This window comes from Tetrao urogallus (assembly GCF_951394365.1).
Source record: "Tetrao urogallus genome assembly, chromosome: 6".
In the NCBI taxonomy this organism is placed as follows: domain Eukaryota; kingdom Metazoa; phylum Chordata; class Aves; order Galliformes; family Phasianidae; genus Tetrao; species Tetrao urogallus.
Genome location: NC_136819.1, coordinates 12650019 through 12669045, shown reverse-complemented (window position 1 = coordinate 12669045; position 19027 = coordinate 12650019). Strand labels below are relative to the sequence as shown.

The 19027-nt window shown below is 43.9% G+C and overlaps 2 protein-coding genes across 2 annotated transcripts; both read left to right on the top strand.

Moving 5' to 3' along the window:
* Positions 1-796: 796 nt before the first annotated feature.
* Positions 797-2114, top strand: LOC306947391 (serum amyloid A protein-like; the record flags this gene model as incomplete). The annotated part of the gene is made up of 3 exons (XM_079536689.1): positions 797-899; positions 1622-1760; positions 1973-2114. The coding sequence occupies 3 exons, from the start codon at positions 797-799 to the stop codon at positions 2112-2114; spliced, it is 384 nt and encodes a 127-aa protein (XP_079392815.1).
* A 248-nt stretch (positions 2115-2362) lies between these two features.
* On the top strand, positions 2363-10337 carry SAAL1 (serum amyloid A like 1; the record flags this gene model as incomplete). The annotated part of the gene is made up of 12 exons (XM_079537812.1): positions 2363-2476; positions 2668-2781; positions 4270-4353; positions 4963-5042; positions 5437-5496; positions 5764-5879; positions 6944-7127; positions 7215-7297; positions 7434-7622; positions 8643-8839; positions 9606-9698; positions 10245-10337. The coding sequence occupies 12 exons, from the start codon at positions 2363-2365 to the stop codon at positions 10335-10337; spliced, it is 1407 nt and encodes a 468-aa protein (XP_079393938.1).
* Positions 10338-19027: the final 8690 nt, after the last annotated feature.

Here is a 19027-nt window from a genome sequence, read left to right as displayed (position 1 = left end):
TCCCTATAGCCCCCTAATACCAAAACCTGGCCATACAAACCAAGCTTGTATGCTCGTGCAAAGGCACAGACCCAATCTTGTACTTCAAGATGAAGGCAGATGATCAGGCAGCTTCTCTGAGCTCATTCTAGCATAAGAGCCAAAAAACTGAAGTCAGCCACAACATTTCAAACACTTCAGTCTTTGTGGAAGTTTCTCAATCTGCTTGCTATGAGGAGCAAATTTCCTGTGAAAACAAAGTACTGTACACTTTACAAAAAATTGTGTAACATATTTATGAACTTTTAGACAGGACAAGGGCAATTCTGTGTTGAAAGTGGGCTGGTACTGGGAAATTCCCAGCCCTGGGTATCCTTTTCAATTTCCTCTTTTCTGGGCTTTAAATCCCTTATAAATACCCTTTCTGAAAGCAGACAAGACGGGCTTCACTTCACCTGGCCTCCTGGCTTTGCCTTTCTGCAGTGGTGAGTGATACTCTGAATTTATGTGATGCATGCACTGTTTTTGGTATTTGGGAACAGGACTGATGTTTTAGCATGTGGGACTTCTCTGCTCTCATGGAAGAAGCAGCAGGGAATGCTAAAATGCAGATTTCTCCTCTGTGTCTGCCTTTGTTGAGGAGTCCTATGCTGAGCTCTTAGGCAGGCTCTGGGGTGGCTGCGTGAATGCTCCTGCAGCTGCCTGGGCACAGCTTTGGATGTGATGAATGTTATGTCAGAGATCTCTAAGAGGTGCTCTAGAACTGCTAATCTCTCTTAATTTCTTACAGCTCTGTGTCAGGTTTGGGCAGGGAACCATGAGGCTCTGTATCTTCTTCGTGTTGCTCTCCATTGTTCTATATGCAAGTGCTGACAACCCATTCTCCAGGGGTTTCAAGTTTATCAAGGATGCAGCTGGAGGTAAGTTGTTCCATCACCACTGGTCTTCCTCTTAGGACCCAATTCCTGAGCACAGGCTACGTGCAGTCCTCCAGTTAAGGAGGTCTGTAGCTCCACATAAGGGACCCTGTTGGTCTCTGCTTTTGGGAGAGAACCTTGATCAGCCTCCACAGGCCCTTTCAGTTGGCATCTCCCACTGAAAGGCCCATTTGGACAAGTGCCTCTGTGTTCCTTGGGTCTTTCCAAGCACAGCACAAAGAATATGGCAGGCCTGGGCTTAAGCTCAGGGACACCCTTGCAGCCGAAAAAGGATTGCAGGAATAGGCACGTGCTCATGGAGCGCTTTTTGTGGACCAAGTGGGTGCACAAACCCTCTACTGCTAAAGTCTCAGAATAAAGCTGGTCCCTTCTCTAATGCACACTACAGATCTAAATTGTCACTGCCAGCTTGCTTTGAGACAGAACTCCTCCAGCCCTTGAAGCATCAGAGCCAAGCAAAGCCTCCATGTCTCCATGAAATTCTCCGCAAGGAGTCCCTTTTCTTCTGCTTTGCTAACCTTCACTCCTTTAGTAGAGGTTGATTAGAGAGGTTTTTCTGTGGAGTCCCTGGGACACACGGGGATCCCTGGGGACACATGGGGCTTTCTGGCCCAGCTGCAGCCACGGGCTTCTGGCTGAAACGGTTGCTTGGCTGCTGCTGGAACGGGACATCAAAGTTGATGTCACCTCGTTCTGTCCTCCAGGCACAAAGGATATGTGGAGAGCATACCGGGACATGCGTGACGCAAACTACATTGGTGCTGACAAGTATTTCCACGCTCGTGGCAATTACGATGCTGCCCGGCGAGGACCCGGTGGTGCTTGGGCAGCCGAAAAGATCAGGTAACGGCATCCACCTCGTTAACAGGGAGTAAGTAGGGATCCAGGCGCCCCAGTCGGAGCGAAATCCTTCTCGGTACACACGAAGCTCTGCATCCAGAAGGGGGATGGAGGGAATGTTGTTCCAGGAGGGAGGGAGCCGGCACGGGGCAGGACCGCGGCTGGCAGCGGGGTGCCGGCGGGGTGCCGGCGGTTCAGGCGTGCTGTCCTTGCAGCGATGCCCGGGAGCTCTGGCAGAGCGGTATAAGCGGCAGAGGCGCGGAGGACACCCGGCTCGACCAAGAGGCCAACGAATGGGGCAGAAGAGGCGGTGATCCCAATCGCTACAGGCCCGCAGGCCTTCCCAAGAAATATTGAACTTGCTCCGTTCCCCTGTTCCCCCTCCCTTGTGCAGATCAATAAAGAAGCTGCTGCGTTTCCAGGACTCGCGGTCATCTGCTTTATCTTGCGTTCGAGCGTCTTCTCCGGGGACGGGAGGGAGGCGAGGTGGACTCGGAGCCCCGGCCGGCAGGTGGCGCTGTGGGGGCGCCGTGGGGCGCCATGAGCGCAGGCGCCGCTCTGGCCGCCGTCTCGTTGGTGCCGGTGAGGCGGCGGGGCCCGGCGCCATGGATCGCAACCCATCGCCGCCCTCCAGCGAGGCGGAGGAGGAGGGCGACGCGGTGGGCAGCACGGTGTACAGCAAGCATTGGCTCTTCAGCATCCTCACGCGCCTCATCGAGGTGCGGAGCGTGGGGCGGGGCGAGGGTTGAGGCCCGCGGCTCCGGAGTGGGCAGCGCGTGAGGGCCGTGAGCGGGCCCGCTGCCCGGACCGGGAGCCGTCAGCCCGCTGCGAGGGCGGGACACGCCGCTCCTTGGGCTTCTGGCGGTTCTTCGTCCTTCTCGTGGCCTTTAACCCCCCGCCCCCCTTCCAGCTCATCAGCCCCGAGAAATCCGAGCCCAGCGGGAACCCCGAGGGGGTCCAGACGGAGCTGGATGAGGAGATGGAGAACGATATCTGCAAGGTGTGGGACATGTCCATGGATGAGGTAGGAGCTGGGCGGTGCGGTCGCACTTCTGCCGTGTTACCGCTGCCCTTAGTTTTATCCATCTGAAGTCTTGTGGGAAAGAGTGAGTGGAGGTGCGGGCTGAAGGTGTTTCAGGTGGTTCCGCCCCTCTGCTTCGGCTGGCAGCGTCCTCGGAGTCTCCCAGCAGAGCAGGTGAGGTGCCCGGCACCGAGGAAACAACGCAACAACACCTTTGTTGGTAGGAATTCAGAAGCCGTGTCAGAATGATGCATGCTGTGAACTTTCGAATGTTCTTGCGTATTTCACAGTTGTGAATGACAAGTATGCTATGAGATAAAAAGAGAATATGGTGGTTTATTATTGTTAATGCAGCAAGTAGGAAAAAAAATATTTTGAGGATGAAAGATATAAAATCAGAGACAGGAATGGCATAACAATAAAAAGTTCACTGAGAATACTGTAGGGCAGGAAAATAAGTAGTGTTTATTATCCAGGAGGCAATGCTGTTTCTTTTCTTGTGTGTTAAGATTTCTGCCCGTCTGACCTGTCTCCTTTGCCTCATTGCCTTAAGCTGTGGAGACACAAATGCTTTTCAGGGCTTTAGTGTATGCCAAATCAAAGATACTTCAATTGTAGAAGTGGATGAAGTGTAATAGGAGATGGGAAGGAACAAAGGGGAGACCTGTGCTGATTCTCCTTCCCAAGAAGCAGATTATGTAAACTCTCCTTCTATGGTCTGGCGCAGTTGGGACTGTTTGTCTAAAATTTACTGCAACTTCTTGTATGTTTCCTGCATTGAATAATTCAGAGTCACTAAGATTAATCCGTAGCATTTTAGTATCTTGCAAAATGTTCTTCCATGGTACTGTACAAACAGGAGGGGAATCAACTCTTTGAAAGGGTAGATAACTGCAGGACAAGGGGAAATGGTTTTAAGTTGAGGGAGGGAAGATTTGGGTTGGATGTTAGGGGGAAGTTCTTTACAGAGAGAGTGGTGAGGTGCTGGAGTGGAGGTGCCCACAGAGGCTGTGGATGCCCCGTCCCTGGAGGTGTTCAAGGCCAGGTTGGATGGGGCCCTGGGCAGCCTGGTCTAGTATTGAATGTGGAGGTTGGTGGCCCTGCGTGTGGCAGGGGGGTTGGAGATTCATGATCCTTGAGATCCCTTCCAACCCTGGCCGTTCTGTGATCCTGTGAGGAGACTCAGTGCTCTCTTCAGATGGAACAAATGCTTTGTGTGCTTCTGAGTCCAGCAGCAATATGGAAAAGCCTTCTGTCAGTCCTGGCTTCCGGCCCCCTACTGTGATCTGCCTGAGCTGCCCTCCAGGCATCCCTCGGTCGTGCCTTGGCTCAGCTGGCAGCAGCAGGGCGTAGTCACACAATGAGATAAATGCCTCATTTTTTGTAGCGAGTCATTGATGCAGTCGTTGATCTGTGAGAAAAGGTTCGATTTGTGTGCTGAAATTGTAAAATGGGTAGGTTCATTTGCTCTGTCGTTCATTTTCTCCGCAGGACGTTGCTTTGTTTCTTCAGGAGTTCAATGCCCCCGATATATTCATGGGAGTTTTTGCCAAATCCAGATGTCCTCGTCTGACTGTAAGTATGGGCTGTCAAAAACTGGCCTGTACTAGTAGTAACAGCAGACACCTCTGTGCCAGCATTCCTAAACAGCTCCCACCTCCCACTGCGCTTTTGAAGAACGAGGAGAAAACACAATTTAATTTTAGGATGCTTTTCAGCACGGTGTCTTCAATATGGTCCAGTTAGCAGCTATTTTGGTGATGATGAAGCTGATACACATCATTACTAATGGTATCAAACCTATTATATGGCTCATCTGTAGAGGGGGAAATAAGAGTATATTTTTGTCCCTAGGGCTCTGTTATTGCTTTAATAATAGCAATGCTAGTCTAACTTCCAAACAATATATATGTGCCATGCAAGCGAACTTCTATTTGAAGGTATATTTGCTTTTATGAAGTGCCTGAACTGTGCTAAATATTTGAGCAGTACTTGTTGTGTACTTCAGTCTAGCCTAACAACATCCCTTAGGAAATCTGTACCTATCTAGACATTGCTAAGTCAGAAGTATTTGAAAGCCAAACTGGAAAGCAGCTTTGAACCTTTCTTATGTCTTATGGCTGTGGAAATAAAATTGTGAACTGTGTTGCAGATATTTCACTGTACTGTGCATTGACTTTTCAGGAGATCTGTGTGGGAATACTGGGCAATATGGCCTGTTTCCAAGACATATGCATGTCCATTAGTAAAGATGAGAATCTCGGGTAGGTGTGTGTGTACTTTATACAAGCCAAGTACTGCTTTTATAAGCTCTCACATTGTATACTACAAAAGGAACTAAATTTCCTTGCACTGCCTTTGTTCACACATCTTTGACAAACACTTAGTGGTTGGAAAGTGTTCAGTGAAGATGAAATGAATGCCCACTTGATGTTATTGATGTAATGTTTTATAGCCACTTGTCAAACTCTCGCATGTTCAATCTCTGAGCCTGGCAATCTTGAAGCACCAGTGATGCATGCATGCATAGTAAGGAAGAGCTAGTTTTAATCATAGTGCACTGCTGCAGCTATGAAATTAAGTTTGGAATGTATGTTTTTAAAAAGGTATTAAAAGTTTTTTTTCTTAATATTTTTATCTTGGATTTTCTACTTAAAGCCAAGTGTTACTGCAACGTTTGTGTGATTCAGACTCTCCAACTCTCCTGGAAACAAGCAGGTAGGACATCTCAGAAATTAACATATCCTTAGTGTAATTCTGCTCTGTTCTGAGGTCCTGGGAAAAAGATTGGCAAGCGGGCTCATAATTTTAATGTCTTCCCATCCTATCCTTTTGTCATTTCCACTTTATTCTGGAATTGATTTTCTGTGGCTCGGTTCCTGTCTTCTGTCACTTCATGCTTGTTACGTTGGATTTACACTTGTACAGCTAAGATCAGTAATCTGGCTTCTGATCTGTTACAATCTGTGGGCAATTTCTGCCTAGGCTGTTGCTGACTTGCCTCTCCCAACCTGAGGTGGCCAACATTTGGGTTGAGAGGATCCGAGACAGCCCTTCAGTGTATGACTGTGTTTGCTTTATCATGTCAAGCTCTACAAATGGTGAGTTGCCACTGAGAATGAATGGTTTGCATTCATGTTTTGCAGAAAAGATAAGAACTGCACTATGCAATTACAAAGCCACGTGTTTTCATTTGGGAGTACAAGATTTCTTCATCTTTAAAGGAAGCCTCCTGAATTCGAAAGACACCAACATAAATCTGTCCCTCCTTTGCAGGATTTATAAATACACATATATAAACTGAATCACAGAATGGCCAGGGTTGGAAGGGACCTCAAGGATCATGAATCTCCAACCCCCCTGCCACACACAGGGCCACCAACCTCTACATTCAATACTAGACCAGGCTGCCCAGGGCCCCATCCAACCTGGCCTCAAACACCTCCAGGGACGAGGCATCCACAACCTCTCTAGGCAGCCTGTTCAGCACCTCACCACTCTCTCTGTAAAGAATTTTCCCCTGACATCCAACCCAAATCTTCCCTCCCTCAACTTAAAACCATTTCCCCTTGTCCTGCAGTTATCAACCCTTTCAAAGAGTTGATTCCCCTCCCCTCTGTAGGCTCCCTTTAGGTACTGGAAGGCTGCAGTGAGGTCACCCTGCAGCCTTCTTGTGCATGTACAGGACTCAGCTAATTTAGCTTTTAGAATTTGAAAAATGCCAACTTCATGTTGTTTTTTTGTTTGTTTGATGACTCAGAAGTCATGCTTGTTCCCACTGGAATCCCAGATCTACCCGAGTAAAATAGAGGTGAGCAGGCAAAAAATACATTTTTAAGGACAAATTTTGTCACGTTTTATTTCAGAAGCAGAGGTTTTGACTTTTTAGAAACCTGAAGTCCCTTTACCAAAAAAAGATCCTACTTTATAAATGGCATGATGGGGTATAATGTATCAGTGGGCTTTCCAGCAGTCCCTATCTATCAAGCTTTTCACCTCATTTGTGCCACAAAAAGAACACGAGCGTAGCAACCCTTAGGAGATAATGAATGAAACAGATGTATTTCAGCACTTAATTTATTTGGATACTTTTGTGTGTTAGCATTTTGTGAACTAATTTCTGCTCTTTATTTGCTTGATTTTTGGTTTCTTCTTTTTTGTGCAGTTGAATTGCTGGTAAAAGTGGGCGAAGTGGTGGACAAACTCTTTGATCTGGATGAAGAGGTGATGTTAAACTGGATTAAAAGTGGCACTTGTCAGCCTGTGGGACCATCTACAGATGACTCCCCTGAAGAGCTTCCAGACTTTAAAATTGTGCCTTGTATACTTGAAGCAGCCAAACAAGTCCGGTATGTGAGAGTTCTGTCTGGATTTGTAACCCTGTGTGTTAGCTTGGTAATCTAATCTGGCTTTGTTTCTTCTTTTGTTCTATGTAGCTCAGATAGCCCAGAAGGACTTGATGTTTATATGCATATCTTGCAGCTCCTCACTACAGTGGATGAGGGCATACAGGCTATTGGTAAGACACTTGACTTGCTGCATATCATGGGACTAAGAATGCAAGTAACTTCCAGCTCATCAGATGTTGAGTGAGAAGAAAAACAGTTAGCGTGCCCAGATTAAATCTGATGGGTTCTCTTTGTTTCTTTTTCAAGTGCAGGCTCCTGATGGAGGAAAAGAGACCTGGACTTTACTTTATGACCTCATTTGCCACGAGCTCTGCCAGCCGGATGACCCGCCAATCATTGTGCAGGAGCAGAAGACTGTATTGGCCTCTGTTCTGTCCGTGCTGTCTGCCATATTTGCTTCACAGACAGAACAGGAATACATCAAGATGAGGAAAAGCAAGTCATGCGTTTTTGTTGTTGTTCCTTTTGCTATTTTAATGCTGTTACAGTTGACCCGATGGAGTGAAAGATGGTTAATTAATTGCTGTTTAGTAATAGGTCAGTTCAGAATGTGTAACTCAGATGCATGTTTGAATACAGTAAGGCTCCTCAGTGGCAAATCTGAAAATCACGGGTAGCTCAAAATTCAGGTCCTGGATACCTCTGAACAGTTGTGGCGTTAGAATCTGTACATTCTCTTCAGCCTTCTCTACTGGCCAAGTGCATGAGAATTGCAGAATTTGTCTTTGCTAAAATAAGAGGTCTTGCTAGTCTTTTTTCTCAAGAGGGGGAAATTCTGTACTTGAATCCATTTAATCACTTGTAACTTTTCAGTCCATTGAGAAGTCTTTAGAATTAAAAGGCTTCTTTGGGAATGTGAGTCAGCATCACCTGTAGCAGAAAGACGTTTTGCCAGTTTTGTTTATCAAATGGGATTATCATGGTGCAAATTTAACATACAAGCTTCCCTTTTTCTCTTTTAAAGGTGCTAAGTGAGGTCTGGCTGTCATTAGGTTTGCTTGTAGTTTGGTACAGCAGAGAGATGAAAGACATAAGAGAATGGCACAGAGGGCTCCAGTCCTCACCATCCCTGCTACTTCTGCAGACAGACCTACACAGAGAGTGTTCTCAGGAACTAGAAGTGGGTTTGGTACACTACTGCTCACAGGACTCTAGAAATAATTAGGCTTGCTTTAGGTTACCATGGAGAAACACTTTCTTCTATTCCCTACCATTACTGTAGAATGCTAATAGATCCAGGTTAGCTTGCAGTAAAGAATGACTTGGATTTCAAGTTGTTCCACTTGTTTTTTTTTTTTTTGAAACAATGTTTGATTAAAAGCCATAACAGTGTCAGAGTACACATTCCTATGCCTTTCTGTAAAATCTTCCCATCTGCCTCAGAATTGAAATTCCTTGAAAGAATTAGGAAAAAAATTAGTGTTAAACTTTCCCTTTTTTGTTCTCTTATATTAGATATGCCTCTGATTGGGAGCTTGATTCGTATCTTACAATACATGGAGGGCTGTGGGAAGAGATCTGTTGATAACTCAAAGGAATCTGAACAAGAAGAAACTGGAAAGGCTGAACTAAAGGAGGAAGATTTTCATTTGAAAATTTTGAAGGATATTTGTTGTGAATTACTTTCCAATATGTTTCAAGAACTGACCAAGGTAAAAATCATTTAAGTTCTGCTGATAGATAGAGAAGGCTCCTGGGAGACTTCATTGTGGCCTTCCAGTACTTGAAGGGAGCATATAAACAGGAGGGGGAGCAGCTGTTTGCAAGGGTGGATAGAGATAGGACAAGGGGGGATGGTCTTAAACTGAGACAGGGGAGGTTTAGGTTAGATTTTAGGAGGAAGTTTTTCACACAGAGGGTGGTGAGGCACTGGAACAGATTGCCAAGGAGGCTGTGGATGCCCCATCCCTGCAGGCATTCAAGGCCAGGCTGGATGTGGCTCTGGGCAGCCTGGTCTGCTGGTTGGCAAGCCTGCACATAGCAGGGGGTTGGAACTGGGTGAGCATTGTGGTCCTTTTCAACCCAGGCCTTTCTGTGATTCTATGATTCTGTTGTAATGGGGCGTTTTTCTGAGCAAGTGAAACGGCATTCTGGAAGTTCATTAGAGAACTGATCAGAAAGTCTGTAATGTGTGTCAGATAGCAGAGACACGTGTTTTCTGAGGGGTGTGCCTTTGGGCCAAGACTTCTTTACTATAGGAGCCTTCATTCAGAAGAAGGGACTTGTGTAAGGTGTGAGTTTTCACACCTTATTGTATTAATGTTTGGTACTCTCAGAACTCTTCAGGTTCTACTTGCTCGTGTTGTTTCACTTGTTCTGTGAATGAAGAACGTCCTTAAGCCACTGTGTACACAGCTGTTGTTTTTCTTTGACAGCTGCTCAGGATATACTAGTTACACTTCTCATTTAATTTTCTAGGAAAATACATTAGAAGGACTAAACCAGGGACATCTAAATGAACAGACGTGTTCCTGTGCGTTCCAGAACCTCTTGCCCCTGTATTTCACATCAGTGAGTATGTGGTAAAGCATATAAGATAGCTTAAAAAATACTGCTCTTGGAAGTCCTTTGAGGATCAGGTGTAGAATAGAGGTTGGACAGGATTGCTCAGGCACAGGTAATGCACCACTTCAGGCAGTCTCATCCTCTATCTTATGGCTTTCTTCAGCCAGAGCTTTGCCAAGGTCACTAGCTAGGCAAAGGGTCAAACTGTGCTGGAATGAAAGAAGGACTGCAAAGGTCTGCCTGCTGGGAATCTGCCCTGGATATTCTTACAGAATAATCATAATGTTTGGTATTGTTTTCATGTAGGAAACTTCTCTTTATCTACTTTTGAACAATAAAATAACAGCCAACTGAAGCTGTGGAACTGAGGAGGGAAGGCATTTGCAATGGAACATTTGTTCATTTTTCTTTATAATAGCTACTGCTGGCTGCTGTTGGTAGGAAGATACAGAAGTAGAAATACTCTTAAACCTAATATGAGATTTGTGGTCCATGCAAGCGGGCTTCTCCTTATTCTTTTGTGTACATTTGTGCTTGCAATTGTATTTCCAGGTGGAGAGTTTCCTGGAAGTCCTGCGTGAGGCTGATGGAACACTTGCTGAAAATCTAGAAAAACGTTTCCCAAGCCTGAAGGTCCCCACCTAAGAGTGTACATGAAATACTTTTCCTTTTTTGGAAGGAAGATTTTTTTTGACTGTTTGTTACAGTGTTTCAGAAATTAATTTTTCAGTACATGTGGAAGAATGGGGCAACTTCCTTACCAGCAGGTGGCTTTTAAGAAATGTAGCCCTGATTGAGTAAGGTATTGCCTGGTCTACATGGTGAAGGAAATTATTTGGAGTTTGGTTCTGCATCTTCCATCCTGTTTGCTCTGGTGACGAAAGACTGTTCACTTCTTGTTGCTCCTGTGCAAAATAGTGTTGTTTGAATAACTCTTGGTCCTGTGCTTTTCAAGTTACGTTGAATCAGCAAAATGAATTAAACACACTGAGTTGTTCCTGACGTGATGCTGGCATTTTCCAAGTTGCTGCTGGCAGCAGAAAAATGAACTAATGGGAAATCTCAGATGTCTTTTGGCCAAGCGTTTTCATGCACCTGATGAAAATGGAGTTAAATTACACAGTGAAGAGTTGTTTTTTCTTCTTACAGCAGTACCTTGAACAGCTATAGTAACAAATGTTTCATCCTGCACCTTCAGAATCTTTGTGTCTGATACTGAAGCCTCTTTTGCTCTGCAGCGCTGAGTCCTGACATGCAGGCCCCATGCATTTCAAAGGATTGAGAATGTGCTTTCCAAAGATGTGTGCTGCAGCTTCCAGCCACAGCAGCCAGTTACCTGGAGTTAATGATGTAGGTTTGGTTTAATCCTTGGCATACTTGCCAACTTTTTGCTTTTTGAAAGTGATCTGTACTTCATTTTGGGAAGACAACACCTATCACGGTTCTTTCCTTGTTTGTGTGTTTTATGAGTCCTCTGTGAAGGACATCAGAAATGCCTTGTGAGCCTGGCTTTTCAAGGAGTTAAGGTGTTAGATCACTTGCAGTCAGTGAATTCAGTGTACAGAGTCTTCTAAGAACCATGCTTTTAATTACTTTCTTTTTAAACTGTGTTTCCTTTTCACATTCCTGCATGCAGAGCAGCTAACATTCTGTGTCTGCGTGAGCAGCACATCAGCTTCAGGTGTTTCAGTAAATTGGAGGAGAAAACAATTGGTCTTCATCAGATTTGGGGTGTAAAGAGAACTAGAAACCAGAGCATAGAGAATAACAGTACCACTGTACACACATTACCCAACACTTCAGGTTTTTATAGGCTTTTAAGTATTGTGCTGGGCCATGTTTTGTTTGCCCCAAGTTTCACGTACATGTGGCAAATACAGTATCTGTGTATGCATATGGACTTGTCATCCAAACTTCAGGTTTTCAAAAAAAAAAGCAAAAAGCACATTTTAATCTTTTCTTTGGACTGCCAGCAACTTCTGAATTGTTGGTGTGGGGTTTGGAGTTAAAGAGTCTGGTTTGTGTTACCAAAAAGAAGTGCAGTGGTTTCTATGAATTTTTGTATGCTGTGTTTATTGGAGAAAACTGGTAACTGTGAATAGGATGACAACATTTTTCATACTACTTTGACAGTTTTGGGATATTTTCTTAAACCTTCAGATTTGTAATAAAGTTTCTTTTTTAAAAAAAGAAATCCGTACGCTCTTCTTCATTCCAGGTATTAAATGAATTCATTTCCTGGGCTGCTGGAAACATCCGTTACTGTCTTAAACATGTCCTTTGTAAGGAGCAAAGTGGAACCTCCTCATCCCGTCACTGTCCTCTAAAATATGTTGTTCTTCCTTGGATGCTCACTTTAACCATCTCTTGTTGTCTTTGCTTGGCCATTCTCATGGTCTGGAAGTCAATGCCTCTCACCCACTTGCTGGCTTGTCTGAATTAGTTCATCCCCAAACACATTGTACGTATCTTCATGTATCTTCGCAATAGCCCACCACCAACTTGTTTGCAGCATTTTCCTGATGGGATTGCTTAAGTTGGATAATAGCCTGTCAAGTAGTAGGACAAATGGGTGGTTTCCATGAATGGCAAACCAGCTGGGTCCTATCCTCTTCCACATGGTGGAAGGAACTGTAGAAGTAGGTTCATCAGCCTTGCTTCTGCAGAATATAAATTCAGATATGTTGGCATTTTTATCCTTTCTGATCTTAATGGAAGGAGACTTCAGTCGTTTACCCCACCAAACAGCTGTTCTTGTGTAACCTGTGCTGTGTGGGTGAGGCAGAGCTGTCTTTAGCTGAAAGAAGTTGATGCCAAATTGTTTGTGAGGGAAATGCGCAATGTTTTTGTCATTCAGACAGGTGTGGAAGAAACGTTGTGACATCAGGTGAGTGATGTATCTGCAACGGTGCCCATGTATTACAGCATCTTGCCAGCAGGGATCTCTCTGTGCTTGTGCTTCATGAACATAACATGCCTGTTCATTTTCTTCCCTCCGTCCTACCCATCCTTTGACACTCTGTCAAGTCAGGACTCGCTGAGCTTGCTGCTTCAGAACGGCTTTATCTGTAAAATCAGGAGAGCGGCTTTCTTGCAAACCAAAGACCTGATTCATCCTCAGTGCCTTCTGCAGAGCTCCAGACAATAAGTGGCTGTATGAAGCATTGAACTAAAGTAACAGGAACTTGGTCCTGCTTAGGCTGAGCTGCATGTGAGTTGTGGTATGAGAACACCTAGAAAATTGAGGTAGAAATTGGACCACAAGGCTTGCAATATTGGTGTAATAATTTCACTCAGAGATAGGAGTATTGGTGTTATTTTTGACTCCTGTTTTGTGTCCATCTGGCATCTTTATCCCACACAGCAATGTGCTCCTGGTGGGGCAAAGCAACATATATCCAAAGAAATCTGGTGTGTGGGGAAGAAAACTGATAAGAAACGCTTAATCTGCTCCCTTCATGGTATGAGGAGATTGTTGCTGCTGAGACAATATTTTTGTCTCGGACCTTTCATTTCTGATAAACTAAACCATGAAACATAATATGCTGAGAATTTCTATGCTTCTCCATATCCATGTCAGTCTGCTTTCTTAATTTTCTTTCATTACATGTTTAGTTCATGTATTCTTATAACTGCTAGGTAATTCCTTTTTCTCTGAGACTGTGTGTTGTTAGCATTAATTGGGTATAACTACCTTTGATTATAACTAAGCCAAGCACACACAAAATGTTCCAAATATTTGTACGTCAACCACGTTCGTAGTTAGATATTGATGTGAAAAAAGTATGGTACCTTGGCTGTGTTCTGGTATGGTTTTTTTTGTGTGTGTGTGTGTTTTCTTTTTATGTCTTGAAAATCCATACTCTTTCCCACTAGTTCCTTGCTCTTTATGGAGGTAGAGTTATGAAGGCAGCAGCATCTCCGTGATACTTTCACTCTATTTATTTTTGTTGTTTTGTCTCAGTCATGGCAATTCCATAGCACATCCTTTGTTTTCCAAAGAAAATTAAATAGTGTCAGTTTTTCCTTTTTAATGTCTGCTGTTTACTTAATTTTTTGTTCTAGATGATGATGAAATTCATGTGCTCAGCTAAACTCATTGATAAAGGACAAGCCTACGTCACCTGGGATGAGGAGCAGCCAGCTGTAATGTTATACAATTTCTCCAAAATCCTTCATGTGCAGGCAAAAAAAAGAAAAAGGCATTGAGCAGCTGCTTATTCACTCCCCAGTCACAGTGCTGTGCATCAGCCATGCAGTTAGTGCCCATCACTTGGAGCTGACAAGGCATGTACTAAGTGAACCTGACATTGCAAGGTTGGTAAAATAAGCCAGGTTATTTCCAACAGCTATCAGTGAAGGTCTTGCAATGGGAAATACTGTTCCTTTTCCTTCTTGCCTCCCCAGTTAAATGGTTCATCTCTTACCTTTTTTGTTGTTGTTGTTGTTAGCAGGGAGGTAACATCTGAGATTGATAAAAGATGTGCTTCTGAATGCTTGTGAAGAAAACGAACAATTGCAGGAAAAAAAGCTGCTGGGCTTCTTTCTGCTTTCTTTCTTCCAGTTCGGATCTCAGAAATTAGCTGTCACAATTCTGGGCAGCAGCAAACTCTGAGAACTGAGTTCTATACAGACACCAATGCAAACAAGATTGCTTGAAAAACAGACTGTGCTAGGTGAAGTGAGGCAATAACACTAGAAAAACTGATGAGGAAGGAGAGAGGACGTAAAACAGGAAAAAAACTGTAAGAATTATAACAAAGGGGAGAAATACCAACTAATTGTGATGTTGAAAGAGGAAAGTATTATCAGCAGTACTGTTAGGATTCTAGATTTGTCCAGGCGGAATATCTAATGTGTGATCGCCCATTGAAAAGGTCTCATGTTGATGACATTTTCTGTTTTTGAAGTTGAATCTCTTTCGTAGTTTTTTCTACTTGTGTGGCAGTGAGACAAGTTAAAGGTGGAGACCACACAGCAGGTGGGCAAGCTAATGTTGCTTGTTTTCCCCCAGTTTTGCTGACTGGCTGCAGCACAGAGGTGCAGAGCCCTCCATGATGGAGGGGAGGTGGTTTCTGCTGTTTTTTCCCCCTGAATAGCACTGGCCTTGCACATGCCTGAGGTGAGTTGCTAAGCAGAGCCCTGCAGGGATAGTGGTTGTGTTGCACTCAGCTCTGAGCAGAGCAGAATGGGTTTGAATAACTAGCTGGGTATCAAAGAGTAGGGACCTGTATTTAATTGAGGAGAACTAAAACCTGCTCAGCCTCTATCACCACTCACTCCAAGTACAGATCTACAATTTTGAATTTTACTTCAGCAACTTTACATGGCACAAACTGAAAACTGTGTGACTATTACATTCTACGGGGCTTAAAATGAAAGCCTGAATCTCTGACATTTATGATAGTTTCTCTGTGCATGTGGTGTACGTTTGATAAGGGACTGCAGGTTTGCTCCTGTCATTACTGATGTCCCATGTAGTTGGCACTCACCTACTTCCTGCCCCTTCATCCACTGTCCCAAGAAACCTTAGGAAAGCGAAGGTGCTTTGACATTGTCCTGTGTTGCAATGATAGCTGTCATTTATTCTGTGCTTCAGGTTACGCAAGCTCCATTTTAATTTTGCACTGAGCTTATATCAACATTACTTATGTTGTCGTGCGCACTGTTTTTGGTGGCAACCCTGTTTAAAGCAGCTGTAAGTTTAATGAGCTGTCTGTTAACCTTTCATAGAAAGGAAGTGCTTCTGTCGCTTACTCTAATGAAATCATAAAAATCATTTCCTGTCTCCAGCTGTAGCCCAGTCCTCCTATCTTCTGTCAATAGGAGGATATTGAGACGTACAGGAAAATACACACACACACGTTGATCCCAGTTTGCAGTATAGTCTCGGTGTTGTATTTTAGTGCAGCAAATTGTAATTAGCCATGATGTCAGTGGCTTTTATTTTCCATTATGAGTTCTCTGTATTGCGCAAACTCTTTCATTCAACATGAAAGAGTTTCCTCATCAATCAGGTGGGAAGGCTGAGTGCAAGTGCTGTGTTTGTCCTGACCTGATCTGTAAAATTCCGTGAGCTGAGAGAGTGGAAAAGAAGGAAAAACACTTCAGGTTAAGTGGGAAAAGAGCAAACTGCAAAATATCTCTATTTTGTCATTTAGGATGAGGCCACTAGAATGAGTGAATGGAAGGAGGTAAAAGAGTGGATAGAAACAGTGGGAGTAAAGGGAAGGAGAAAAATGAATGGTGAAAACTAGGAAGAGCAAGAGAAGATGTGAGCTTTCTGGGTTCTCTTGGTGGAATATGTAAGAAGGGGAAAACGAAAAAGAAACATGGCTTAATTGCCTGTGAGCTATAAAATGGTGCAGATCCAAGCAAGGTCTTCAGAGCCCCCAGAACACATTGGCTCTGAGTGATGGAGCTGTCTGTGGGAGAAAATCCCAAACCCAAATGAAGGGGAGATTTCTCCTTTTGCTAGAGCTCAGTGTTACACCAGTTGCTCTCCCGTAGTTACAAGAGTAGCAACAGACTGAAAATAACCCAGGGCTGCTCCACAGCAGTCAGCTTCTGCTTTGGAAGAGCACTTAGCACTGCAGTGTGTTCAGGTGGTGGACTTGGTGTGTTTTTTTCGGTCCACGGTCTGAAGTTTGAGAGAGCATTTTTGGAAGAACCTGCTGAGTGCAGTATGGCATGAAGTGGTTGGTTGCCCTTACAGGGAAAGGCACCGCAGTCGTGACTTCCAGTCGTTCTGCCGATCCCCATGTTTACTCAGACTTAAAAGAAGTAAAGTTAATTACATTAAACAAAGCATTTTCTTTGCAAACATGCTCTGGTCCCTCTTGCCTCTACTGAGAGATAACAAAAGGCTTATGAGTAACAGCTGCTGTCCTTTTTTTTGACCTGTTGCAGGAGGCTGGCAGGACCGTGCACAGGTGTAGTATGTTCACAGGATCAGAGGAAGAGCCTGTGGGGGTGTTTGAAACTGGGTTTTTTGAATGTAAATCTCTACAGTAAGTTGGCAAAAGCATAAAGCCATCAAGGTGTCAGTGGTGCCTGTTGCAGGTCAAGATGATTTTGAATAACAGCAGCGATGTTGGAGCTGGAGCCTTATCAAAACAGACGAAAGCACTTCCATCACCTGCTTGTTGTTTTCAGCTCAAATGATATAGCATGTATCAATGCAGGTGTTACTTATAGTCCAATTTACCAGCAAATCTCTGACAACTGCCTTCATCATGTGTGTTTTCAGGTAGATTTGGACCTGCCTATCAGGAAATTCGTTCTCGACTGTACTTTTGTGTGTTAATAAAGTAAGAAGAAATGGGTAAGGTGAAAAAGGCAAGGAATACCAAATCTGATGGCCTTTGTGCTCTAATTCTGTTGTATGTTCTAATTAGCCCTTTGTGGACTAATTCAGTTACTAAATTTACAACAAAGATTATAAAACACAATTTGTTCTGGACTGAAAAACAGATTTACAAACAAGCAAATGCTCTGACCATGGAATTTGCCAGATAGTAAAGACTATTAATGAACTTTTTCCCCATCTTTCTCTTCTCAAAGTTAGTGCTTTCTTTGTCCCTCTCTAGCTCTCTTCCATTTAATACCTAGAGGTAATGTGAATAGGTGAGAGGTTCAGTGTTCATCAGGCCACTAACTGTACTTCTGCAAATCGCACCAAGCCCTGCTTGCACAGATGCAGCTTTGTTCGATCTCCACAAACTTGTCCTGATTTACACTGGCATCCTCCTGTCAGTGTTCACGGTTACGTGTCTGATCACAATTTACCACCCTAATCTTTTATCCATTATCCTGCTTACTCTTTAGCTAATGCTTTTAGCTTTGAGTATTCTTTTAATGCCATATTTCTCTGAAACAGAATTGTGCCCAAGTGTTACTAAAAGCAAAGCTTTCTAATCAGGCAGATGAAGCTCATTAGTGTTGTGTTTTCAAAAAACCTTTCTTTGATGCAAACTAATTAATTTTTACCCACTGCAAAATCATCTTAACTGTAATGGGAGCTTAAATCTAATAAGATAAAAGAAACTCTGATGGAAAAAACAGCTGTTGTGAGAACAGGGTGCGACAAACAGCTTTTGCTAATCTTGGAAATGATGATCTGCCTTACAGCTCCAAGGCTGAACGTTCTGCAATTGCCTGCGTTTACAGTCCCTACAGGAAATTGATGGTTTTACATTGCTCGCTGTTTTTCATCCTTACAGCAGAAGGTGACTATGAATTAATTCACTTTGTTTGTGCTGACCAGTGGTCAGTGTTAGAGTTTAGACAAAACTGCACCTCCATAGTTTGTTCTGCTGTGTGAATATGAGGATTTCAGAGGCTGGGGAGGGAGCTAAAGCCTCTGTGCTGAGAACAATCCTCCAAGCTCGTTTCACTTCAAAACATAAATGGAGGACCATAAACAATTGGCTTGCAAGTAGAAATCTGGACTCATCCTCAGTTTCTGATAGTCTGATCATTTTTAGCAAGGAGGCAAAGTGCAAAATTATTTCAGCAGTCAGAACTAACATCTGTTTGGTTGGACCTTAGAGTAGACTCCTGATTTTCCTTGGCCATGCTATGTTTAAGATGTATGAAATATGTTGAATCCTTCTTTATGCTGTGACAAATCTAATGTGAGACAAACTTCCCAGATGAATATGAATACAGTAGAGGCTGAATGCTGGTGCACGCTCATGGTAAGCCTGTGTTGTCAGAAGAGTCTGAAGAGCTCCTTTTCTCTTTTCTGAGTGGATCAAAGCCTGCTGAATCGCTTTCTGAGCTGTGCTTACTCATATCATTAGGAGGTACAAAGCTTCCTCCTTTGTTAGCTTTTTCCACCTCACTTTGAATGCAAAATATTCTGCTGTTATACTAATTAGGCCAACTGGCTGAGGTTAACAAACACTCAGTTGCTTCTCTTATCATCATCCTTATTTGTGCATTTGACTATTTCACTTGGGGTTTGCCTGTGATGTGAAAGAATTGGATAATTCTGGAGGGCTTGAAATGATGAAATAGTAGAGCCTGAGTCACATTGCAGACAAGCTGTGCTGGCCTCGACCCTCACTGGTCCATCTTGGCCTCAGACCTGCCTTGTCACCACCACGGGACTCTCTGGAGATCTGTTGGTGGCACTCAGTTGCTGTGCCCTGAGTCTGCCCTGCTCCCCTTGCTCAGGTACAGGGCACTGCCCACCCACCTGCTGTGAGCAGTCCTAAATGGTGCTGTAGAAGGGGTGTGGACGTGTGAGCCTTACCATCCAGCTGACCATTGGTCACTTGCACCAGCAGGGAAGAATTGGTGCTGCCCACAAGCAGAACGGTACTTATAAT